This window comes from Leguminivora glycinivorella, chromosome 3 (assembly GCF_023078275.1).
Source record: "Leguminivora glycinivorella isolate SPB_JAAS2020 chromosome 3, LegGlyc_1.1, whole genome shotgun sequence".
NCBI classification, from domain to species: domain Eukaryota; kingdom Metazoa; phylum Arthropoda; class Insecta; order Lepidoptera; family Tortricidae; genus Leguminivora; species Leguminivora glycinivorella.
In genome coordinates this window covers 21,115,018-21,142,824 of record NC_062973.1, presented here as the reverse complement: position 1 = coordinate 21,142,824, position 27,807 = coordinate 21,115,018, and the positions used below count along the sequence as shown (strand labels likewise).

The window sequence follows — 27,807 nt, the reverse complement described above, 5'->3', positions numbered from 1 at the left end:
CATACTAATATTATAAATGGGAAAGTGTGTGTGTCTGTTTGTTTGTCCGTCTTTCACGGCAAAACGGAGCGACGAATTGACGTGATTTTTTAAATGGAGATAGTTGAAGAGATGGAGAGTGTCATAGGCTACTTTTTGTCTCTTTCTAACGCGAGCGAAGCCGCGGGCAAAAGCTAGTTATAAATAATCCTTGTTAAAACTAATGTCAGCTACGTTCCTGACTACTAAATGTTTTGGTCAAAATAAATCCATTAATAGTATCTCGATGCCGTAAACGCAAATGGACTGATATGACTTGAGGTGAGGATTTACGATATACTTACATAAATATAACTACTGCCATTAAATTCAACGTGGTCTTTTAAAGGCGTACCTACCTATAATTTCGAAATCATGAGAGTTTCTCAGAATTTTTACTACCTACACAAATTAGTTATATTGATCATAATTATCCACGCAAAGATCCAATAAATTGAAGTAAATGTGAGACAGTCTACAAAACTAAGTGACGATCGGTCTGGCGTAGTTGGTAGTGACCCTGCCTGCTAAGCCGCGGTCCTGAGTTGGCCCAGTATGGGCATTTATTTGTGTGATGAGCACAGATATTTGTTCCTGAGTCATGGATGTTTTCTATGTATATAAGTATGTACCTATTTATCTATATAAGTATGTATATCGTCGCCTACCACCCATTGTACAAGCTTTGCTTAGTTTGAGGCTAAGTTGATCTATGTAAGGTGTGGTAAGGTGTCCCCTAATATTTATTTATTTATTTATTCTTAAGGAACTGATGAAGGGCCAATGACTTGTGGTAGTCGAATGAGATAGTACGTATGGTATGTACAGTGAGCTGCAAAGTTGGATGGAGAAATTATGAATGAATTCGCCATAAATTCGCCATACACTTTCGTAGCTGATAGTACAACCCTAGCTAAAGTGAAAACCGTTGACGGACGCTAGCTGGCGATCACCATATAATTAGTTGAATTTCATTATGGTTGCACCGCCGCAGAGTAGCACACTAGCGATCGATACGGAGTCTACCTCTATTTCTTTTTTTTGTTTTTTTTTTCAGAGGTGGAGGTAATCCTCATTGGATACTGCCGACCCGGTGTTCGACAGCATGCCCGACTCGGCTATGCTGGAGGTTTCCCCTAGCCGCCTACGGACTAAAGCCCTCCACCCTGTGTAGTAGTTTGTTACTAGAAACTCGGCGCTATCGGTATACGCCTTGTTTCTGAGTGTGTGTTTGTGTGATCCGGGAGAGTGATGTGTGTATGTGATGATTTGTGGAGTGTAATGTGTATGTTGAGTGTACCTAAACCTCTGTCGCACCCCTACAGAAGAACGACAGAGAGATCTTTAGCTACAAAACGCTTACGGAAGCATAAGCGATAGTGACGATGGCGGTGGCTGTATGTCTTACTATAATAGTTACACTCTTATACAAAATAACAAAAAAATAAAAATTGCCATATAATTTGTTAAATTATTACATAAATATCCAGCCTCACCCATCTCTAGCCGCCGTAATATAAAGTGAACGCCGACATCTTGAAGAATTGATTCGCGTGAGCATTCTACTAAGCAGGCGGCCCTCGTCCGACTTGGAGCGATCCATCTCCATGTACCATTTGTAGCTTGAATTTTTAGATTAGGGTACTCATGATTCATAACGGTATGTGATAAAATATTAAGTTATTTAAGACTCTTTGTAGTTCTACACGGCGAATAATTATCCATACTAACATTATAAATGGGAAAGTGTGTGTCTGTTTGTTTCTCCGTCTTTCACGGCAAAACGGAGCGATGAATTGACGTGATTTTTTAGCTGGAGATATGTAGTTGAAGGGATGGAGAGTGACATAGACTACTTTTTGTCTTTTTTTAACCACCCATTTCTCAAAAATGGGGGGGGGGGTGGAAGTTTGTATGGATCATTCCGCAATTTTCGAATTTAACGTGAGAAGCCGCGGGCAAAAGCTAGTAATAATATATTTAGGGTCGATTGCCCCACCAAATTTAGCGTTCTCAATTTTTTTGTATGGGAATTTCCATAGACTTCTGCTGCGTGACATTGATATGTATCTGCCGTGGTTGATGCCCTTAGGTAAGTATAAAAATTTTGCTCACGAATGCTATGGTTTTCGAATCTGAGAGAGTGGACAGGCTAGATCCAAGAGTGAGTATGAGAATCGCACATGATCTACTCGAAACGGAATGAACAAAAAATATCGTAGGTGCTATGAAATCACGTGATCATTTTTATACTTTAAAAGTATGTAAGCAACCTTAAATTTTATTGGTGTAAATGCTTCTCAACTTGGCTAGACCATGGCGCGGGGTCGTGTTCGTGTCTAACTCTCCATTTCATTAATGTTCTACATTTTACAAAATTTATGTTTTATGTTTATGTATGTAGGTATATGACTCAGGTCTACCTTATGTATACATATAATGTTCTCAGACGTGGGTTTCTAACGGAGACGTGTAGAAATAGGTCATAACTATTATCACAAGCATTTCAGTGGGTCAGCCTAAAAGGGGTCTAATTTATTTTCTGCAAGGACAAGCTTTTAATATAAACCAGGAGTAGGGCAGGCTAATGTCACGTAATCTTTCAAGTAAAAAACCCTCTTTTGATAGCTAAAAAGTAGAAAAAATAACAATGAATATTAATAGGATTAAGAAAAGGAAGCTTAGAATATCAAACGATCCCAAATTAATAAGATTTCTTATAATGGAATGCTTACAGATTTGCTTATCAATTATTTAAAATTCTTAACAAGGATTAATACATTTCGAACAATCCTGTGAAATTCTCGGTATAAAATATTAATCCTTTAAATAATCCTCCTACACAGTGTAACTAAACCTCCGCTCACCTTACTTATTTACTTACTTACTTGTCCCCCCTTTAAATATACCCCGTAAATTTGGCCTTGTGATCGTCTAGCGTGAATAAGTAGAACCCTTCGATGTGATCCGCGATAACCTAGATCCTTTAATGAGTATCAGCTGTATTTTTGACTAATATTTAAAATTTTATTTATTTATATTTTAAAGAAGAATAAAGGTTATTGTAGCATAATAATATAGTGTTATAGAAGAGTATTTTATCAGATTTAGACCTAGAAAGTTATATGTGAGAAAATTAATGACGTAATAAATAAATTTTTAGAATAGAAGTCAGTGAGTGAAACATACATGAAATAAATATTAAAAAATATTTTAGTAATCATCCGCTACGCCTTATTAGTGGTCCCGGCTTGGGCAAGGGCTTGCGATGCGGTATGGGACCCCTGACCCGACCAAACCACTTTATCGGGAACCTAAGCAAGTAAGCCTGAAGGGCTATCTATCTACGAACTAACACCCTGTTTTTTGTTTGTTCCTTTTTCCCTAGTTAAACCCCCCGTTCCCCAATACTGCTAATAGACCATAACTTCTCGACCTTTCTAATGTACTAACGAAATGCCGAGTAGTCGCTAACCTTTATGAAAACTAAGTAAGTCTACTAACTTTTCTAAGCTTTTGACTTTCCATCAGTGGACGGCGCTCGCATGCCACTGGACCCTATAACAAACTATACCTTTTATTCCAAAGACAGTTTGTTTCCCTAGCCAATTTGATAGAATTTACCTTGAAAACCCAGTTAGCAACACTTAGCATCCCGCCGCTACACCAAAAGATCAGAAATTGCTACCACAATTATTAATCACACTCAGGTAAATTAAGTAATAAGAGATTTTATGAGTTCAAAGTTTTAGCAAGCAGTTTAAGATAGTATACACCACATTTAAAATCCATTTAAACCACATAAATACACATTGACCAATTATATTTTAAGACCAATCGTAAAAGAACCCTACTTTCATAGAAATAGTGTGTGACGCTACCCTAATCCTATCGTTTTCCCTACTCTAGCATATCTGAAACACAGACCATCACTTACCATAGATCTAATGTTCAGAATATGCACAAGTGTATCCCTACCATAAGCTGTACAGTTCAGCCAGCGAAGCTGAGATAGGCAACCTATAGGCTTGTGTCGGTCAGATCCCCCCCTCTGCTTTTGCCCGCGGGCTAGGGTAGCAGAGAGTAGATCGCCCTATCCGTGTATATATCCAATATTCTAAGACACACCAGTACCAGCCACATGAGAGACCCAGCTGCGATCAACTTTACTTAGATGTGGATCGATCACAACCGAAATCCCCAGCGACCAACGCCAGCATGGACCAGAGCACCGAGTAAATAAATATAAATATATATAGGACCCCAGCCTCAAATACTGCCGACTTCAGTGAGCAAGTATTACTCCTAATGTCTTTCGTCAATCGTGAAAGTCCTCACTTCCATCTAACAGTTGGACTCTTTGAGACCGGTGAGAAAATACGCTTTTGTAAGTATAGAAAAGCGTCCAAGCCTCCACTTGGAACAAAAAGACTCTTAAACGCCTTATGTTTAACACCGCGAGGTATAAAGCGCTTAGCCGGACAACAGTCTGTCACAAACAATGATCTGGCTTATAACTTTCACAAAATAACCCCATAGAAAATTACTAAATTCAATTTTACTGACCAACTAAATAAACGAATGAAGTTTCCTTTACGTGCTATAATCTAAGCTTAGTTTTGCAAGAATTACTCCCTACAAAACCAAACACAGACTTATCTCCAAGCACCAGCCATACATCGACCCAGTCTTTGTATTGCTTGACGGCACTCATGAAACAAAGCACAGAAAACTTCACTATACACATCAATTTAAATGTAACACTACACTATAAATAGAACACTAAATTAACCCCACAACTGACAGTAAAGCAATTCCACCACAGGTCTAAATTCAACTGTACGACGATATTGTCCCCGCACAATCAAACAAAGACACAATTTCAAAGTTTACAATTACTTAGAATAATTTCCAAGTAAAAACAAACAGAGAAATAATAGCAGAACAACTTCACTCACCAGTATAACACACGAAAGCCAGAGACACTGTTAGTCTTGTGGATATTGTAAGAATGACGCGCGTCGGCTCGCTCCGACCCTTTTATAGTATCTAATGGAGACACAACAGAGACTGGGGACATAATGGAGACTGGAGACACAATGGAGACATAACGGGGACTGGAGACATACTGGAGACACAATAGAGACATAAAATAAATAAATAAAAATAAAAAAGCCTTTTATTTCAAGTCCAAGTTAAGCTATTACATATCATCGAATGTCGTCACAATTTATAGTTATATTCTAATTACCTAGTTATGTCAATGTTAATTTAATTTAATTTATAATTTAATCATAATTTAATATTTAATAAAATTGTGGTATTTATTTATGGCGGACAAGAACCCCTCATCGGGTGAAGGCCTCCTCCAAGGACTTCCATCGATCCCTGTCTGTAGCTACATAGTTCCAGTTTTTTCCAGCTATTTTATTTATGTCATCAGTCCAACGGCTATTTGGCTTGCCGGCGCGTCTTTTTCCTGCAGGTCCCCTCCACGTGGTAGCTCTCAGAGTCCAGCGCGAGTCAGACAGCCTGGCAACATGCCCTGCCCATCTCCATTTTTGTGTTTGGGCGTGCTTGAGTGCATCTATTAATTTTGTTACAGCTCTTATGTTTATGTGAGGTATTCTCTGCACTTTTTTAATATTTAGCAAGCTTCTCTCCATGGCTCTCTGGCATGTGGTTATTTTTGACTTTACTTTTGCAGTAAACAACCAGGTTTGGCTTGCATAGGTCAGCGAAGGCAGGATACACATATCCATGACTTTTTTCTTAATTTTCATATTCATATTGCTTTTCAGGATTTCTTTCAGGCTCCAGAATTTATTCCAGCTTATTTTTACTCTTCGGTTTACTTCTTCTTCGTTACGCTGGCTGTTAAACGATATTTGCTTACCTAAGTAGATATAGCTGTCTACATACTCCAGTAGAGTCCCATCAACGGTTATATCTCTTCGAGTGCTGTTAGTCATAAGTTTTGTTTTTTGAAAGTTCATTTTTAGACCCACTTTTGCACTAGCTTCGTGAAGAGATTGTACCATGTACTCTAGCTGAGTGTAGTGTTCTGCTATTACTACGATATCATCAGCGAACCGCAGATGGTTAAGGTATTTACCGTTGATGTATATTCCTTTATTTCTCCAGTCAAGGTTTTTGATGATAGATTCAAGTACTGCCAAGAATAACTTTGGGGATAAAGGATCGCCCTGTCTGACACCTCTGTCAATAGATATATCTGGTCCTAGTTTGTCTAATTGAACTCTGCTGGTGCAATTTTCATAAATGTGTCTTATTATTCTTATATATGCAGGGTCCACGTTGCACTGGGTCAGAGCGTTCCATATAGAGGAATGTGATATTGTATCGAACGCTTTAGCATAATCAATAAATGCTGTATATAAGGGTCTTCGGTACTCCTGATACTTTTCTATGACCTGTTCCAAGGTGTGTATGTGGTCCATGGTTGAGTACCCGCTCCTAAACCCAGCTTGTTCGCATGGTTGGTGGCTATCTATCGTTTCACTTATTTGCGATAGTATGATTGAGGAAAATAATTTGTATGTGCAAGACATCAGACTGATGGGCCTGTAGTTTCCTATGTCCATGGGGTTTCCTTTCTTATACAAAAGTATTATGTTTGACTGCGTCCATTCTACGGGTGCTGTCCCTGTTTTAAGGATAAGATTAAACAAATGTGCCAAGGGTGTCACTAATAAAGGAGCAGCAGTCTTTAGTATTTCATTAGAAATGTGATCTGGCCCAGGACTTTTTCCAGTTTTCAGATTTTTTATATGTCTCATTATAACAATTTCATCTATGACTGGGACTTCACTTATTTCTGGTAGGCTTAATGTTGATGGTTCTTGCTCTTGACTACTGTACAGCTTCCTGTAAAAGGTTGTAGCAGTTTCAATTATCTGATTTCTAGATAGTGCAGTATTATTGTCTGAAGTTAGCAGCTCTGTGATCCAGTTTTTATGTGTTCTGAGTTCTTTGTAGGCTTTTTTTACACTTCCGTCAGTATAAAGGTGTTTTTCAATGTTTGACTCTCTATGTTTTTTATAGTCTTCTTTTATACTCTTACTCACAGTTTTGTAGATGTCGCTCAACTTTGATTTAATCTCTTTTGTTTTGGGTTTGGTATTTTGCAGCTCAGTTCGCTTTGCTATTAGTTGCTTTGTGCTGTCAGATAATATGCTTTTATGTATGTTATGGCTAGCCTTTTGCGAATGTTTTAAACTTGTCTGAATGCATTTTATGAGTTTATCATGATACAGTTGTGCTATTTCATCTGGTGACAGAGTCATAAGTGGTTGTCTTTCTACTTCAAGACTGTCCAAGAAACATTTTTTCTCAATATCTGTCTGTAGAGTTTTCAGAGTACTATTTCTATAGTTGTATCTGCTTTTTTCGGATGTTTGAGTGACCATGTAGCTCGCACTAGTCTATGGTCTGATGAGAAATCAATTTTGTTAATAATTTCAATGTTGGTTATACTATGTTTCTGGTTTGTAAGGATAAAATCCACTTCGTTTTTTGTTTTTTCATTTGGCGCGATCCATGTCCATCTTCGATTTGGTTTTTTCTTGAAATATGTGTTCATGATGGCCAGGTTTTTTCGAGGCAATAATCTATCAAAAGTTCACCTCGCCGGTTACGGGAACCATAGCCATATTTGCCTGTGACCATATGCTCTTCTGGTTGTGGATGTCCAATCTTGGCGTTGAAGTCGCCCATTATTATGACATTTTTTCCCGCAAGCTGGTATGCTTTTTCAACGGTTTCATAAAAAATCTTCACTTGGTCATCCTTGGCTTTTTCAGTTGGAGCATATACCTGTATGATAGAAAGGTGGAAATTGTTAATTTCTATATTTAATAAGGCAACTCTCTCTGATAATCCTTGAAATTTTAATATATTATTTTTCAAGTATTTCTTTATTATGAATCCTACTCCATACAGTCCTTGGGTCTGGCCATAATAGCATAGAATAAAATCATTATGTTCTTCGATTGCTGTTCCTAGTCGTCTGACTTCCGAGAGACCAATAATGTCATATTTTATTAATTTTAGACTTTCTGAGAGTTCTAGTAGTCTTTCGTAAGATCTAAGTGTCCTAACATTATATGTTCCAATATGTAGTATATTTTGTTCTTTATTTCTGAATGCCTGTTTAGAAGATTGTTCAAAATTATTACCTTGAGTAAGGGATGATCTTGTTCTCATTTTTTGTGTATGCGTGGGTGTCCTTGGAGGGTGGTGGTCTAGCTCTCCCTCGGGGACCAGCCGTGGTGGGAGGCGGGGGCAGAGAGGGGTTCTTGTTACGCGTTTTTTGGTTCACTGTCATTATGATTTGGGTTCGCTGGATTCACTGGTGTCGGGGGGTTTTGCACTGTTGTATAGTCCTGCATGCTAATCGGAGTTGCCTTAGGCGCCGTCATATAGTCTGTAATTGTGTGTTTGTTTCTCTTTGTAGCTTGGGGGTTAACTTGTGTTGCTGGAATATTTTCCTTGTTTGAAGTCTGCCGGGGGGGCGAGTATACCGAGTTGATGGTTCTTTTCTTGTGGCTATAGTTATGATGTTCGCTGTTCTGGCTTGATGTGTCTTTATTTTTATTTTTTAATATTATAGCTTGTCCTGCCTAATTATCACCTTGTTGCCCATGTCTCGCTCCTTCTTTGCCTGATCTTGGAGTTCTCTTCTTTTTTCCAGTACTTTTCCGGTAAAGTCTTCTTTAATGTAGTAATTCGTACCTTCTAGGTTTTTCTTCTTACGGAGGACTTGTATTTTCTTGCCGAGTGTAGTGAATGTGATGACAACAGGCCTGACGTTGCTTCTTTTCTTGCCAAGTCTTCTTAAGGATTCTATGTCAGTTTCGTGGCATTGTACTTGCATAGTGTTGTTTATAGTACGTAATACAGTAGTTTCTAAGTCAAAATAGCTTCTTTCTTTCTCTTCCAGGCCGAACAAAACTATATTTCGCTGCCTTAGTCGGCGTTCTATTTGTTCGATTTGGTTCTCCTGAAGTTCCAATTTGTTTTCCAGGTTCGATTGTTTCTGTTCAATTAGCACTAGTCTTTCGTCTAATTTGTCCAAAACTTGTTTCGCAATACATTCCCCCAGTGATTTAAATTCTTCACTTTGTTTAAACTGCTGAGCCTGTATCGACTTTAACATTAATTTCATTTCCTCCATGGAGTCCATAGTTGCGAACTGTCAAATTTGTTTACGTTATCTCTGATTTGCCAATATGGTCGACAACACGGTATTGTAGTACCTCTGTTTTACCGACAGTTTTGATTTGCCATGCGTACAACAGATGGCGACACCAGATATGGCTTGTTAGCTGTGAGTGCTGTGATGTTAGTTGATTTATGGAACCTGGAATTTTGTCTTCGTATTTACGTACAGATGGCGTTATGAACCACTTTTATTAATAGAATGTTTGTTAGATGCCTAATGAATTTTCTCTTATAATGATTTTGTTTCAATAATATATTTACTGTTCATAGATTTTTCAAAAGTAATGTCAAGCGTTTATTTATTATTGGCGTGTTTGCAGCAGAGTCGATGTCGTTTTATATATTTTGTTATAGGTAGGTAGATCTTGGAATGAAAGCCGTTAAATTGTTCTTTGTTGTCTTATCTCACTAGATTTTCAGATGTATCTTCTTAACACACAAGCACTGAGTTTATTAGTGTTCGTTTTATTTTTGGTAAAGATTTGCCGAAGAATAGAATGTGTCACCGTAAAGTTCGTACATTTAATTTGTCCGTTAAACTTTTGTCTTCTTTGTGTTTGTCCATATCACATTTTACCATTACACTAGCACTTAGATTTTATTTGTGTCCGTCACTTGTCTCTTCTTTGATCTAAAAGTCTTATTTTTAGGCACTTTTAACACTATTTAATATTTTATTTCGTAAAAAATATCGCGAGCATAGTTTCAAGACGTCATGGCGGAGCGACACCAGCGCCCTCTCTCCGAGACATAATAGAGACATAACAGAGACAAACTGGGGACTGGAGACATACCGGAGACACAACAGAGACATAATGGAGACTGGAGACCTACTGGGGACATAATGGAGACTGGTTTGTTTACTAAGCCGTACACCCTATACATTTAACGTCCATGTTCTCTCAGCAAATAATCGTTTACCTATCAGTAGTAACATCTGCTTGCTTGCACGTGTTTTAGAGAGAGACAGAGCTATTGATATTGTTACCTATGTAGTCCAATAGTGGAGTGTTTCGTAAATATTTTTACGTAAATATTATTTTGTGAAAGATTGTTTAAATCAATTTAGTAAGTAACTTCGCAATGAAAGATCACATTTGTTCCTAATTGTTACATTGAATGATATATTCAGGAAGTATAATAATCAATATCAGTGATTATTACCTCTCTGACTTGTAATTAGAACCAAGACGCAATATCGGAACGTCATTCGTTTGTCAGATCAGATTGTCAATGTCAACAATCCATCCATGTGAATATAGTTTGTAAATAAGCTTTTTCCAATAAGTTGTGCATCAAATAATAGTGAATTTTATGAGTGATGACGTAACTAAACATATGATAAAGCTTCGCAGATATTATTTGTTAAAATATTCAATGAAATCCCGAAGGAAATATGCACCAAAAAGTTGGTCAAGGAAAAGTTGATTCGCCGTAAGTTTTATATGTAATAACGAGTCCATTTCCTCGTCATAGATGCTTGTTCTGTTACAACTCGCCCCCAGATTGGATTTCTTTTACAAAATACAAAGTGGTTAGTAAAAAAAATCCAATCTTATTTAGCAAAAGAAGCAATAAAATTGAATAAAAGAAAAATATCTCTAGATCTGTCGGAAATATCCCCCCCCATTTCTAATTGTGTGGTGTGTATTCCAATACTATGCGACTGCTAGCGACTCAGTTTTGAAATCAGCTCATCAGAGTCTCGACAATGAACCATGAGAACTCCTTTCCCAGAGTCCACGCACCGCCAGGGATATCAGGTTGTGAATCTGATAGGTCCTACTAACCCGTTCTTGCTAGCTCGTTCCCCGGTCGCGGCGAATATTCATTCCATCCACACTGTTGGACCGGAATAATTATCGTAATAATTTCAACGAGTTCACAATAACTTCCCACGCAATTACGAAGAAACCTTTAGAGCTCTCATTGTAAGTCCAGAGCCTTCAATCTCCATTGTCGGAACTCAAACCAATTTCTCTACCTAATCACTCCAGCCACATGTTTTGGCGCATGTCTCATACTTGAATAAAATATACTGACTTAAGATTTGTTTGGAAATGTGTGTTTTTTTTTATTTTTATAAAACAAACCTTAAATGACATAACCATGTACCTCAAGTTGGTACCATATCATGATCAAATGAAGAAGTGATTTGATGATACTAAACTCCACAATTGGAAAACATAACAAGGAAACAATTATTGAAAAGAGCCTCGTTCTCACTAGACGATATCGGCCCTTAAATATGTCGATTGTCAAATACATCCCATTCAAGATGAGGTGTGTGGTTTTCGTATGGGTCTTATTACCTTGTGTAGTAGTAATCATAAAAAACTACCCTTGAAATGGGTCGAATCCATTGGATTTTAACCTAACCAATAAGAATTTTATGACTAATGTGTTCCCAAAATTCCCCCCCTTGTTTGTTCCCCGCAAATTCCGACCAAACTAGTTTTGACCACTTTCCAGCGCTGTCTGTCTGCATCAATCCACTCATTCCATAAAATAAAACATTCGAGACACACTTTCATATCTTACATCCGTCATATCCAGCCATTCAATCTATCAAACATACATCTATAAGCATTCATCACCTCTAACTTATACACATACACTCGTTCATTCCTCCTCAATTACGCTTTCACTCGATTGTTTACAGAAAGCCAACGCTTTTAAAAGTAATCAAAATAAATAATAAAAATAGAAATAGAAACTAGATAATAATTTTAAAAGTTTACCTATCCCATTTTACCCTACTCTACCCTGACTCGAAGACAAAGAATATTTCATTTTATTTCCTTTATTTTATTCATCTATATTTAATTTTATAAAGTAATTACTCTGTCATGAAACACGAAACTCCTGAACACACCTCGTTTAAAGAGTAAACATCAAAAATATATCTTCGATTAATTTACTTGACCTAGGCTACCTAACTGTACTTGGAATTTATAAAATTTTTGCGGTTCCAAACAATGAAATGACTTAATTATTTTTCTGAGGCACTAGCTTATTGATTATGGAAAGTAATATTTGTAGGCCTTCAAATAAATGTTATGGCATTTAAAAATAACCATTGAGTCTTGTACAAACTTTGTATTTTTCAAAGATAAAGATTGACTTTGGATTGGACACTTAAATAAAATTATGTAGACTGAAAATCTAGACTTAATATAAATATTGTTCTTGTTACAATGGGTTTAAACAATGTATGTATTAATTTTCAGTATATCTAATCGGTAATCAACACCTAAACAATTCCAACTAGTTGCAAGCTGAACGGGACAATTTTCCGGTGTGTCCTTTATGGACTGTACCCTGTCATAGCACTATCTCCAAGTAAGTACAAAACATCTTGTCATTAAAAAGCTATTCTTAGATTTAATTAACCCTACTTAGTAAGTTAAACGATTCGGCAGGAAAACTGTATTACTTGGAAAAATGGATAAGGTAGCTCTCTTTTTTTCTAACTGTGAATGAACAAGATAAATATAAACAATCTTAATGATGCATATTTATAAATAAGATTCCTTAAACATACATGCACCCTATTTTAACTAAACTTTTCATATATACAATTTCAGGTTTTACCCGAGAGGCCACGCCTCAAGTCGGACTTTCCTCCACACATCTACTAACTTCATATAAATGAAAGGTACTTTATGTTTTATTATAATAACACGTTCTAATTATAAAATTTAAAAGTTAACAGCTCATGGCAAATAAGAATTTTATCTTGAAAATTGAAACGAAGCATAGAACAAAACGGCGAGGCATGAGCTACCGGGTAAAAATCAAACTTAACTGACTCATCCTCATTTTATTGGCTAAGCAAACTCATTACTAACTCATTTATGTCCTAGCTCATGTAGATATGAACTGCAAGGCAGGGGTTCTCAAACTTTTTTATTTTTAATTTCCTTTTTGTAATTTTCGCTGTATGCGTTGTTTTTTCCGACACAATATTTCTCACGGGCGTGTCTTAGTTCCAAAATTAAGCGACGCGCCTCTGTGAGTAGATAAATGAAATAATATTGTTCCTATTTGGCAGAACCCCACTCTAAAACTAAACCCTTTTCTTACGCTATCTACATGAACATTTCTAATCTCTGACGTTTCCTTTCAGTGTACTAAAGGCTCACTGATCTACACTACCAGCTCATGCTCAACGTTACTGAACAACAAAGTAATCCGACAATCAGACTGGACCCGGTCATGTTAGGTAAGTTTACATACTTAATGCGTACCACATACTACATACTTTTTCTGAACCTCAGTGAAATATGGTTTTATAATGATAATAGTGCTTATTATCTATGCCTACTTAACAGGAATATTACAAATTTCAATCAATTTTCATGAAATTCATTAAGCAATTGTGACAATGATCAAGCAGTGGTGGAGTTAGGGTATGGCGAGGTACGACCTCCCAGATGCTGGTAATGCTAATATTTCGTAGGATATGTTTGACATGGTTGTAATGAAGTACAGTATGTTGGCATACTCCTGACTTGTGAAATATTGTATAAAAGCTGTGTACACAATCTACCGAACATAATAATTGTATGGCTTTACACTTACTATTTTAGACTAGCCTACAGCTTATCATGTGAGGTAACGAACTCATGTCATATGGAGCTATTAAATATCTTATTTATACATACATACTTATTTGTATTACTACAGTAAAAATATATACGTATAGAAAGTTGAAATTCGTACAGTGGATTTAATTTATTGAAATAATTGGCAGATATAGGCTATGGTGACCTCTCACCATCAAGAGGGACGTATGCCTGTTTACCAATGATGTAGTATGAAAATGTATGACAACTTATAAGCTAATGAACTTAAATTAGTCCTAATATTATTAATACCTATATCTTAACAGACAGAAACCTGTTCTTCTCATGGCTGCACTACAGTGACAATATTTGGTACAATCCGTACAAACAATATGCCAAATTATTGTATGATGTATGAAATCCTGTGAGCCAATTTGTAGATTATAGAGTTACAACTGAAATACAAATAAACCATCCATCGAAGGATGTACTTGTCATAGTACCACATGCGTGTAGCTATTCAGCATTCATAGAAAAATGGCGGGACGCCCCATATAATATTGTACTTCAGCGCGACAATGAATAATCGCGCCCCCATAGCCATTAGACTAGAGCCTATCTTCTTGTATTACTAGGTCTTAAATCTAGGGCTTAGGTATCCTAGGTTATTTTAGGAAAATAATCTTACATCTAGACTATGTTAGCGACCTACTTACTGACCTAACTAGTAGTTATCCTGCCAATAAATGAAATTCTGTATAACAGACGCCTGCCAGGAACATACATATCAGAGTGTTCATGAACTATATAAGACAGCATCGAAGCTATCCGATCTCCAATGTAAAGTGCAAACGTGATGTGAGCTTTCAAAATAACCCTGAAGATGGCAGAACCTGCTATGAAAATGTACTAGACATATAGAGAACTATTTGTTTTAACATGAAATTCTATTGCTATTATACATAGTGTACACACTTATGTTTCCAATTCCGATTACTAGGTGGGAAACTCTTCTAAACTACTACAGCTCCGCGCCTTCTTTTATTTTAGGTACATGAATATTTTTTCTATAAGTACCTAGTATTTTACGTACTAGCCCCGCCTATACAACAGCTATAAAAACATACATTAAGACACAGAGTAAATAATAGTACTACGCACAGGCGCAAGGGAACGTCAAGATGTGCCAATGCCAACAATTGCTACATAGCAACGCAACCGAATGGCCTAATTGGGACGATGTTTAGTTCAACTACTACGATTATGAGCTAATTTCCTAGAAATAAATTTGTCTTAGTTTACTACGCTACTTTAATTTTATTATTTTTATTTTTCAGAATCCAGAGGTAGGAAATGAAAATACAATTGACTCCGCATCGATGCATGACCTCGCCCGGAACGCGGCAAGAAAAAAACAATGGAAGAAAATACTACAGACGTGTTTATTAACAATAAAGTTATTTTTGTTTTTATGAAATAGCGATTGAATAAAAATATTAGGTATATGAGTTTTATTTAGAGATGAAATAAGTCAGAAATACAGCACACCCACTCGTCTTCACAGCAACAAATGTAGCCTGGTAAGGCTATTATTTATTTGTAAACCTTGGTATCCAAGATGTGTTCTATAGAGCACATCTTAGATCCCTTGGTCACGTCACCAAATGTAACAAAACCTCCGCTCACCTTACTTATTTACTTACTTACTTGTCCCCCCTTTAAATATACCCCGTAAATTTGGCCTTGTGATCGTCTAGCGTGAATAAGTAGAACCCTTCGATGTGATCCGCGATAACCTAGATCCTTTAATGAGTATCAGCTGTATTTTTGACTAATATTTAAAATTTTATTTATTTATATTTTAAAGAAGAATAAAGGTTATTGTAGCATAATAATATAGTGTTATAGAAGAGTATTTTATCAGATTTAGACCTAGAAAGTTATATGTGAGAAAATTAATGACGTAATAAATAAATTTTTAGAATAGAAGTCAGTGAGTGAAACATACATGAAATAAATATTAAAAAATATTTTAGTAATCATCCGCTACGCCTTATTAGTGGTCCCGGCTTGGGCAAGGGCTTGCGATGCGGTATGGGACCCCTGACCCGACCAAACCACTTTATCGGGAACCTAAGCAAGTAAGCCTGAAGGGCTATCTATCTACGAACTAACACCCTGTTTTTTGTTTGTTCCTTTTTCCCTAGTTAAACCCCCCGTTCCCCAATACTGCTAATAGACCATAACTTCTCGACCTTTCTAATGTACTAACGAAATGCCGAGTAGTCGCTAACCTTTATGAAAACTAAGTAAGTCTACTAACTTTTCTAAGCTTTTGACTTTCCATCAGTGGACGGCGCTCGCATGCCACTGGACCCTATAACAAACTATACCTTTTATTCCAAAGACAGTTTGTTTCCCTAGCCAATTTGATAGAATTTACCTTGAAAACCCAGTTAGCAACACTTAGCATCCCGCCGCTACACCAAAAGATCAGAAATTGCTACCACAATTATTAATCACACTCAGGTAAATTAAGTAATAAGAGATTTTATGAGTTCAAAGTTTTAGCAAGCAGTTTAAGATAGTATACACCACATTTAAAATCCATTTAAACCACATAAATACACATTGACCAATTATATTTTAAGACCAATCGTAAAAGAACCCTACTTTCATAGAAATAGTGTGTGACGCTACCCTAATCCTATCGTTTTCCCTACTCTAGCATATCTGAAACACAGACCATCACTTACCATAGATCTAATGTTCAGAATATGCACAAGTGTATCCCTACCATAAGCTGTACAGTTCAGCCAGCGAAGCTGAGATAGGCAACCTATAGGCTTGTGTCGGTCAGATCCCCCCCTCTGCTTTTGCCCGCGGGCTAGGGTAGCAGAGAGTAGATCGCCCTATCCGTGTATATATCCAGTATTCTAAGACACACCAGTACCAGCCACATGAGAGACCCAGCTGCGATCAACTTTACTTAGATGTGGATCGATCACAACCGAAATCCCCAGCGACCAACGCCAGCATGGACCAGAGCACCGAGTAAATAAATATAAATATATATAGGACCCCAGCCTCAAATACTGCCGACTTCAGTGAGCAAGGATTACTCCTAATGTCTTTCGTCAATCGTGAAAGTCCTCACTTCCATCTAACAGTTGGACTCTTTGAGACCGGTGAGAAAATACGCTTTTGTAAGTATAGAAAAGCGTCCAAGCCTCCACTTGGAACAAAAAGACTCTTAAACGCCTTATGTTTAACACCGCGAGGTATAAAGCGCTTAGCCGGACAACAGTCTGTCACAAACAATGATCTGGCTTATAACTTTCACAAAATAACCCCATAGAAAATTACTAAATTCAATTTTACTGACCAACTAAATAAACGAATGAAGTTTCCTTTACGTGCTATAATCTAAGCTTAGTTTTGCAAGAATTACTCCCTACAAAACCAAACACAGACTTATCTCCAAGCACCAGCCATACATCGACCCAGTCTTTGTATTGCTTGACGGCACTCATGAAACAAAGCACAGAAAACTTCACTATACACATCAATTTAAATGTAACACTACACTATAAATAGAACACTAAATTAACCCCACAACTGACAGTAAAGCAATTCCACCACAGGTCTAAATTCAACTGTACGACGATATTGTCCCCGCACAATCAAACAAAGACACAATTTCAAAGTTTACAATTACTTAGAATAATTTCCAAGTAAAAACAAACAGAGAAATAATAGCAGAACAACTTCACTCACCAGTATAACACACGAAAGCCAGAGACACTGTTAGTCTTGTGGATATTGTAAGAATGACGCGCGTCGGCTCGCTCCGACCCTTTTATAGTATCTAATGGAGACACAACAGAGACTGGGGACATAATGGAGACTGGAGACACAATGGAGACATAACGGGGACTGGAGACATACTGGAGACACAATAGAGACATAATAGAGACATAACAGAGACAAACTGGGGACTGGAGACATACCGGAGACACAACAGAGACATAATGGAGACTGGAGACCTACTGGGGACATAATGGAGACTGGTTTGTTTACTAAGCCGTACACCCTATACATTTAACGTCCATGTTCTCTCAGCAAATAATCGTTTACCTATCAGTAGTAACATCTGCTTGCTTGCACGTGTTTTAGAGAGAGACAGAGCTATTGATATTGTTACCTATGTAGTCCAATAGTGGAGTGTTTCGTAAATATTTTTACGTAAATATTATTTTGTGAAAGATTGTTTAAATCAATTTAGTAAGTAACTTCGCAATGAAAGATCACATTTGTTCCTAATTGTTACATTGAATGATATATTCAGGAAGTATAATAATCAATATCAGTGATTATTACCTCTCTGACTTGTAATTAGAACCAAGACGCAATATCGGAACGTCATTCGTTTGTCAGATCAGATTGTCAATGTCAACAATCCATCCATGTGAATATAGTTTGTAAATAAGCTTTTTCCAATAAGTTGTGCATCAAATAATAGTGAATTTTATGAGTGATGACGTAACTAAACATATGATAAAGCTTCGCAGATATTATTTGTTAAAATATTCAATGAAATCCCGAAGGAAATATGCACCAAAAAGTTGGTCAAGGAAAAGTTGATTCGCCGTAAGTTTTATATGTAATAACGAGTCCATTTCCTCGTCATAGATGCTTGTTCTGTTACAACAGGCCACTCGACGAGGTCAGAATTAATTACACAATCGTTTTAATTAGATAAGTTAATATCTTGGCAAACACTAGGGTAACGAGAAACGTCTTTATTGACCGAGGGAACACCGGGATATAGCCGGCTATGCACGGGGCTATCCTTCAAAACGGAATAAAAGAATCCTAGAGTACTTACTCGTTAATCCAATTAGTGTGATGAATTCCCGGAACACACTTTCCAGAACTAAAATAGTGAAATATAAAATACTTTAACTGTAAGAACATTCTACGATTTAGTACGATCGAATTTTCAGTTTTCCTACAGTATTGTTATTTAAACATTGATACAACCTCATGAAAAAACACTGAATATTTACATATAATTAGGTATAAATTATAAAAAGTTATGTAAAACATTATTACAGCAGCTTATTGTCAGCAAGAAACTTCAATAAAATTAAAATCATCCGTACTAGCCAATCAGCCAGCACGCACATAGTACAGAGGTTGATAGTAACTATAGTAAGATATCGTCACTACTTTGAAAAAATCTCGTATCTCACGCTGCTCCTCAAAGTTAAAACGCAGTAAGTCTATATGCATTCCATACATACTTACTACAATTTTCTTTTCACTGACAGACGAAGATACAAGTTTTTTTTAAAGTAGTAACGATATTATAAATTGGTAACAATTTTGAAGGAAAGCCGCCTATCACTGTTTAAAGACTTTAAAGTTAGCCTATTAGGCTATAGCCTGTCAACCAAATTTTGGCAGTAGCAATGTACATCAAACTAAAGTATGGTATCCCTATGAAACGAACAAAAACCAGCAATGCACGTCGAACAGCCACAGATATTTTTTTTCAAGGGGCTCCCTCCTTCCTTACGAATTAGATAATGTATTAAAAAGGGACGGATATGTGCTAGTCATTTCTCTTTTTGGTAGGTTGGAGATTTCCACAGATAAGATACAAATGACACGCGAATTTCCACCGATTTTCAAAACTATTAGTGTTGCTAGCCCGCGATTTTTCAAATTTGCCGCCTTTTTCTAGTGACAAGATTTGGTTGACGGTCTATAGTTTCCTACTAGTCATATCAGCTTCCTTTTAAGAACTGTCAAAACGATTTGCTAATTAAGATTGCTCGGAAACACGTGTTTTGTCCTTTAATACCAGCGGGTAAAAACGCATTTTATCCACTAGAGGATAAAGTAATTTGACCTTAAATATAGTCATTTTTTCTGCTTTAAAATTGATAAAAGTGAGTGAATCTAGTGATGACACGATTTACCACCGGTGGTGGAACTACTGGAAGCAGTGATAAACGTGTTTTTTACGTTGTACCTTTCTCGCTATAGTGAGGGGAAAAGTTTTGTGTTACACACGGGTGCAAATGTATTTTACTTCTCGTGTGTTAAAAAAATCGCAAGTTCAGGATTCTATTCTCGAACCACTCGCTTCGCTGGTGGTTCAACTATAGAATCCTTTCACTTGCTCGTTTTTCAATTCTATCTCGGCGTTAAAATACAACTTTGCACCCTTGTATAACAAATAACTATTATTTAGGAAACTAGCCTATTAGACTTAGCAGCTTGAGCTGCTAAACAATAAAACGTCAACGTTTAAAGTAACATTTTTACTGACGATTACATCTTTATCGTATCTAACTGGCTATCTCTATCGCTCATCCGTATTGGTGCGACAGAGCCAGACTGCGTTTAGATCGGCGTCTAACGTCAACGATTGTCATTTCGGAAAGGCCGGCCGAACTTTAAAACTATTTTAAAACCATTGCATTGCCAACACAGCTAAATAGTACGAACATAAATTTAGTAGGTATACCTGTCATAAAACTTACCAATATTTATTTTATTTTTATTTTTATTTCTTGGAGATACAACAGAAGTATGTGGCAGGATAATAAAGATTACATTAGCAACAATACATCGAGATTTGTTCACGTACTTCCTTAAACGTTAATATGGCTTATACGTCATTATTTTACGACGTTTCATTGTAGGGTAGCGTTTCACGTTTCATACATACATTTCACAAGTGACATTCATTATGAGGACCATGTGTAAAACCCACTACAGCCCCGTTCGATTATGGAATGTCCTATGCGTGGGCGTAATTGTAAGCACGCCCCTAATAACGTCACGATATTTCAGAGTAAAAAATGTTTACTTTGGTCATGTGACGTCATAAACGTAAGGCCCACTTGCACCAACCACTTAATTCAGAGTTAGTGGGCTGTCAACTGTCAAATTCCTTATAAAATGGTGGGTTAACCCTCGGGTTACCCCACCATTTTATATGGAATTTGACAGATGACAGCCCACTAACCTTGAGTTAAATGGTTGGTGCAAGTGGGACTAAGTGATGTTTTAGGCAAAAGCAATGTACAAATTGCGTTGCGACCGTTGCGTATGTATCTACCGGCATAATTACTTGTGTGGCGTCGAAATAGGGTTCATTATTGGAAACAGATGTACTGTCTGTAGGTAGTGTATATTTAATAGGTGGATTGTTATTTAGATATTAGAATATTAGATAAGATGGAGCGCATCGCCAACAAACTAGTTTGGCGAAACTTTAATGATATGCTTGTGTACATTGTCTTTTTTGTTAAAAAAAAAAAGAAAATGCTCGGAGCTCGATCTGAGAGACGCAACAGCCAGGGCTGTTAATGCTGCTGCCTATTGGGCATCTACTGTATAAAAAACCGGCCAAAGGCGAGTCGGACTCGCCCAACTTTCAATAGTTGAATCATTAATTGTTATTCATATTCTACAGACTTATCTAAATCCCTCTAGACTCAATTTCCCACAAAAAAATTAATATTAATACCTATACAATTTTATTATTAGACAACGTCCAAAGAAAATCAAGACAACTATCGACCTTTATAATTAGTTTACGTTACAACATGGTCGTCAGGACGCTCCTGATCCTGACCCGACTCCATTATATCAGGAAAAACGCGATGTAGGAAATGAACGTTCAACGTACAGCGACACCTATCGGCTAATTGAGTAAACTAATGTGCGCGAGCTTAAAGTATGGAAGATGATATTTATGGGATAATTATTTGATGCGTGAACCGATTTTAACCATTTTTCCTTTGTTTGAAAGCAGGTACTTTTATTGTTATTTTGTAAAAATTACAGGTACAATTGTGGGCTACCTTCCCACTTACACCTAAACTTACATTAATAATATATTTACACTTATAATAAAATAAAATCATTAATATATACACATATTTATTTATATACATTTTATACACATACATACATTGACTTACATCACTAAACAAACAAACACAATATTATATTACATTTACATTATTTATAATATACACGTTAAGTTTATGTATCGTCCGTCAATAATTTGCCGTACCAACAGGTCGTTGTGTGCTATGCAAACGCGCACCGCGATAGCAGTTCTTTGTTCGCGGGGCCCGGTTTCGATGCGTCCAGTACCGGCCGGCAAGCGCCGCGCCCCACCTCAGTCGATGTACGATACTGACGCGAAACGCATGTCGCTTATGACCGCTAGACGCATTACGATCGCTATCGCTTTGCCTTTGTTTAAACTGTATTTTCTATTCCTTCCGTACTGTTACCTTCTGTGTTTCTATCTTCTGAACTTTGGACATTCCTTCTGTGTTGTAAATATATTTATAGACATTATAATATTTATTGGAGAAAGTGGATGTTTGCATTTTGTGGCTGACCTACGTCACGTACCCTGCCTGTAACCCCATACTGGTGACCCCTGAAGAACACAGGACCGAAGGATATTTACCAGAAAACCGTACGTAGAAGTGTCCAGAAAAATAGATAACAAAAGTACCGTTATGCCGCCCGTCACAGAAGTACCGGCTGGAGTGCCTGTTTCCACTGCACCATCCGTCACTACTGCTCCGCTCGGTTCCACAACATCGACGACGGACTCATCCGATGTTTGTAAGGTCGGAATGCGACTCCCACCTTTTTGGCCAGAGGACCCGGAGATTTGGTTCTCACAGGTTGAGAGTTCGTTTGACGTGGCCGGCATCAACACGGATCTGACCAAGTACAATTATATCGTCAGTCAGTTAGATCGGCAATATGCGAAGGAGGTCAGGGATGTTATCACCAACCCACCGGCAACTGATAGGTACAAAAAGCTGAAAAGTGAACTCATCAGTAGGCTGAGCAACACGACCGAGAAACAAATCCAGCAACTTCTGCACCATGAAGAGCTGGGTGAGCGTAAGCCTTCGCAGTTTCTGCGTCACCTGCAGGCCTTGGCAGCGAATCGTATATCGGACGACGTTTTACGCTTGATGTGGACCAACAGATTACCTGTGACTGTGCAAACTGTCCTCGCAGGTCACCCAGATGCTTCTATGGACATTATCGTTGACCTTGCTGACAGAGTCTACGATATCGGCCCACGCTGCGCTTGTTCATCGCACGTCGCTTCCGCCAGCTCCGAGCAACCAGGCTCCAGTAATGACGCCTTGGCGAGGGAGATAGCTGCACTCAGGAGAGAGGTTCGCGACTTGAAGATGGACCGTGGTGGGGGAAGATCCCGCCCAAGGGATCGTAGCCGCTCCAGGAGGCAGAGCCGTTCCAGCACCAGATCCCAGTCCAGCTACAGAAAATTTCCCGTCTGCTGGTACCATTCCAGACATGGGGAGAACGCTAGCAAGTGCTTGCAACCCTGCGACTACAACAAGTCGGGAAATGCCACGGGCAGTCGGTAATGGCGACTCCTGACCGCCCTGTCACTTCGCGTCGCCTGTTTGTCACCGACAGAAGGTCGAAGCTGCAGTTCTTGGTCGACACCGGTAGCGACCTCTGCGTCTTCCCCAAGTCGTTACTACGCGAGCGTCGAGCGCCGACGGGGTACAACCTCTCCGCAGCCAATGGGACGCCGATCGAAACCTTCGGTTACGCGCATCTCAACCTGGACCTAGGACTCCGGCGCGACTTTCCATGGCGTTTTGTGGTAGCTACGGTTACAAAACCGATTATAGGTGCAGACTTTTTAGCGCACTATAGTATAATTGTAGATTGTGGTGGTAAAAGGCTAGGTCGTATTATAGATAACACTACTAGCTTATTTTCCAATGCTATTGTAGCTACTAATAGTGCTGACATATTTTCCGTCAAGGTCATGAACGGCAGCGATTCTTGCTACCATCAAATTTTATCACAGGAATATCCTGAAATCACACGACCTGCTGGTATTCAACGCACTATACCTCACAACACACAACACCACATTCGCACCACTCCAGGTCCCCCAGTATCCTGCGCTCCGAGACGTCTTGCCCCTGACAAGCTGAAGTTGGCGAGACAGGAGTTTGAAGGTATGTTGGCTAGCGGCACAGCACGACCATCGGAGAGCCCTTGGTCTTCACCACTGCATCTGGCGCCTAAAAAAGATAATGGGTGGCGCCCCTGTGGTGATTACCGTCAGCTCAACGCTCGGACGATCCCCGACAAGTACCCAATCAGGCATTTGCATGATTTTACACACAGCATATCTGGTTGTAAGGTCTTTAGTACGATTGATTTAGTAAAGGCTTACAACCAGATACCTGTATGTCCGGAGGACATACCGAAGACGGCCATCACGACGCCCTTCGGTATGTTCGAATTTCCATTTATGACCTTTGGACTCCGGAATGCAGGTCAGACCTTTCAAAGGTTTGTGGACGAGCTGACACGCGGGCTGGACTTCGTCTACTGCTACCTGGACGACTTTCTAGTTTTTTCTAGGGACGAAGAACAGCACAAACAGCACCTGCGTGAAGTTTTTACCAGACTCCGGGACTACGGCATGGTGATCAACGTGTCTAAGTGCGTCTTTGGGGCTCCCCAGGTAACTTTTTTAGGTTACCTGATTTCGGAGAGCGGCACCAAACCCTTAGACACCAAAGTCCAAGCCATACGTGACTTTCCACCACCCAAGGACGTCAAGCAGCTGAGGAAATTTTTGGGTATGGCCAATTTTTACAGGCGATTCCTGCCGCATGCCGCCCAAATCCAAGCACCTCTCAACGCTCTCCTGGGTGGAGCAGTCAAAGGTTCCAAACCCATCAACCTGACCGGCGATGCTCTGAAGGCTTTCAACGAGACCAAGGAAAGCCTATCCAACGCAGCGTTACTTGCTCATCCCGATTGTCGGGCTAAGCTGGCGTTGGTTACAGATGCATCAGACGTAGCACTGGGTGCAGTACTGCAGCAGCAGCTGCAGGACCAGGTATGGCAGCCATTGGCTTTCTTTTCCCGGAAACTCAGTCCGTCCCATACCAAATACTCACCGTATGATCGTGAACTGCTCGCGATCTACGAAGGTATCAAATACTTCCGACACATGCTAGAGGCGAGGCACTTCACGATCTATACTGATCATAAGCCGATCAGTTTTGCTTTCCACGAGAGGAAGCATAACTGTTCGCCTAGGCAGTTTAGGCACCTAGATTATATATCCCAGTTCACGACCGATATAAGGCATATATCCGGCAAAGATAATGTTGTGGCCGACACCTTATCTCGGATCGAGGAACTGGCGATACCTTTCGATCTGGCCGATCTGGCTAGAGCTCAAGTGTCCGATCCAGAGCTCGCCGAGTACTTGACCTCGTCCTCCCTGCGCTTGGTAAGGATGCCATTTCCGGGTAGTCCAGAGCCTTTGTACTGCGACGTCAGTACGCCGACTCCCCGACCGTTCGTTACCAAGCAGCATCGAAAAGCCGTTTTTGAGAGTCTCCACTCCTTAAGTCACCCTGGACCCAACCCAAGCGCCAAACTGGTAGCACAGCGATTTGTATGGCCCAGCGTGAGGAAGGACTGCAGAGACTGGGCACGAGCTTGCGTGCCATGTCAACGGTCGAAGGTGAGCCGTCATGTGTCTGCACCCCTGGGCACATTTGAATTACCTCGGGCTCGCTTTCAACAGGTACACATTGACCTAATCGGTCCTCTCCCCGTTTCTCAAGGCTTCCGCTATTGCTTGACGGCTATAGATCGCTTTACGCGATGGCCAGAAGTCGTGCCAATAGCGGATATCACGGCAGAGACGGTGGCTAAGGCTTTGTTGACTGGCTGGATATCCAGGTTTGGCTGTCCCGTAGATATTGTCACAGATCGTGGTCGACAATTCGAGTCCGCACTGTTTCAATATCTATCCAAGGCCATTGGATTCCAGCATAGGCGCACCACAGCGTACCATCCAGCATGTAATGGGATCGTGGAACGCTTCCACAGGCATCTCAAGGCCGCCATTACATGCCACGCTGATGCCAACTGGTCCGAGATATTGCCACAAGTGCTACTTGGCATACGCAGTGCCTTTAAAGAGGACTTACAAGCGTCCTCAGCCGAGCTGCTATATGGCGAGCCACTGCGACTTCCAGGCGAATTTTTTTATCCTAGCTTGCCTGGTTCCACGGATATAAATGTGACAGACAGACAGACAGATAGACAGACGGACAGAGCGGCACCATAAGGGTTCCTTTTGTACCTTTTTGGTACGGAATCCTAAAAAGAAACGAGCCTCGACACGATAAGAAGAAGAATATAAAGATGTCTCATTTCTATTGGTTCCCATATAGTCTTAAGTAATAATATAGGTATCGTTTGTCCACATTTTCGTTAGTCATAATTTGTTTTTCCCAGAAACGCGTAATTTTTCAGAATTGCCAAAAAAAGAAACCTAACCTAACCTATCTAAATATAAAAAAAAATCTAAATATAACCTTAACGAAAACCCTGAATTATGACTAATCATTACAGTCATTATGACTTTCGATCATTATGTCAAAGAAAGGGATCAGTTACAGGATGGTAGTTACTTCTGAAACCACAAATTTTGATGCTGGCTGTATCCAGATCTAGTACCGTCTAAATCAGCGTGCCCTATTTGTGTTCTAGAAACCTTAAGTATGTTCGGGACAGGCGCGTTTCTTAGCGCAAATTGTGGCGTCGGCGTGTCGCGGCCACTCGCCAATTTACCTTTGTCTTAGAATGGTCATTTCGATTGCAGACTATTGTTGGGAATTATCGAGGAAATCGGTTGCACAGTGAAACTAGTTACGGAGAATTACATGCATACTATAGAGAAGAATCTTTGTTAGATATAAACATATTAGCTACTGATGCATAGCTAGATTTAGCTAGCTAACTAGCTTGCATAGGTTTTTGTTTTTTACGTCACCAACCGGTAAAGGCTCTCTTGATACCTAAAAACGACTCCATTTTATCCACAAAAGCGAGAGCGGCGCCATAAGGGTTCCTTTTGTACCTTTTTGGTACGGAACCCTAAAAATTAACTTGATGCCCAATGCTAGCTGGTAGTATTGACGTTCGATTGATAATTTTGAATCACAAAGGTAAAATATAATTGTGTCGCTTAACTTCAAACTTGGGTAAATCCATTCTGATTTAAGGTTGAATATATGAAAAATATAATATTATCTGAAAGATAATCAACCTTATAGCAGAATGGATTTACCCACTTTTGAAATTAAGCAACACAATTATTAATTTTATTTAATTTGATGTTTTACAACTGATATTTTCCTTGTATTGAAAATGTGTGTAAGTGTAGTGAAAATTTTGTGTTTCACTCGGTGGCAAAATTCACTTAACCTACGTGCCTTTGCCTTGAGACCCTCGCAACGCACTAAATTCCCTATTGGAACCGTTCGCTTGCGGGTATCTGTATCGGCACGTGTGGTTAAATAACAACTCCCCGTCTCCACCCCCCGTTAGTTGTTCTAAAATAACTATTTTCAACTTTTTGACAAGCAGAGATGTCTGCAATCGACGCCTCTAGGCTTATAATTTTAATAACTATTTTCCGCCGATGTGCAAAGCTGTGAAGTCCATTAATTTTAATTATTCTCATTTTAATTATCATTGCTTTTCCTGGGTGACTGACGGTGACGGATGGGATTTAGCTAGCTTGTGTTAAAATTGAGTTAATTTAAAATATTGTTTTAAAAGACTAACGGTTTTGATAATTATTAAAACATTAATGCCGAATAATACGCGGAGATTCAGACTGTCCGCAGCTGGTCTCGCAACTGGTACGTCTTCTGGTACCCCCTCAGTCCAAAACGCTATTCAATTTTAGGCCGCGTACTCGTGACTTGCTAGCAGTTCCCAAAGCGCGCACTGTGGCGTACAGGAAACTCACCCTTTAAGAGGATACGGTAGCGAAAATGCTAAAATGGAAAGGAAATATACAAGTGTTATTAACTAGATTTATCGAAAAAAA

General features: G+C 38.9%; 2 protein-coding genes and 1 long non-coding RNA gene across 3 annotated transcripts; 2 read left to right on the top strand and 1 right to left on the bottom strand.

The window, feature by feature from the left end:
• Positions 1–8,644: 8,644 nt before the first annotated feature.
• Positions 8,645–9,223, bottom strand: LOC125224945. Its single transcript, XM_048128465.1, has one exon. It carries the CDS (start codon positions 9,221–9,223, stop codon positions 8,645–8,647), a length of 579 nt encoding a protein of 192 aa, XP_047984422.1.
• Positions 9,224–12,131: 2,908 nt separating this feature from the next.
• On the top strand, positions 12,132–15,328 carry LOC125224924. Its single transcript, XR_007176935.1, has 4 exons — positions 12,132–12,603; positions 12,849–12,919; positions 13,391–13,486; positions 15,167–15,328. It is a non-coding gene; the product is annotated as an uncharacterized LOC125224924 (long non-coding RNA).
• A 7,059-nt stretch (positions 15,329–22,387) lies between these two features.
• On the top strand, positions 22,388–23,281 carry LOC125224944. The gene has a single exon (XM_048128464.1). It carries the CDS (start codon positions 22,388–22,390, stop codon positions 23,279–23,281), a length of 894 nt encoding a protein of 297 aa, XP_047984421.1.
• Positions 23,282–27,807: the final 4,526 nt, after the last annotated feature.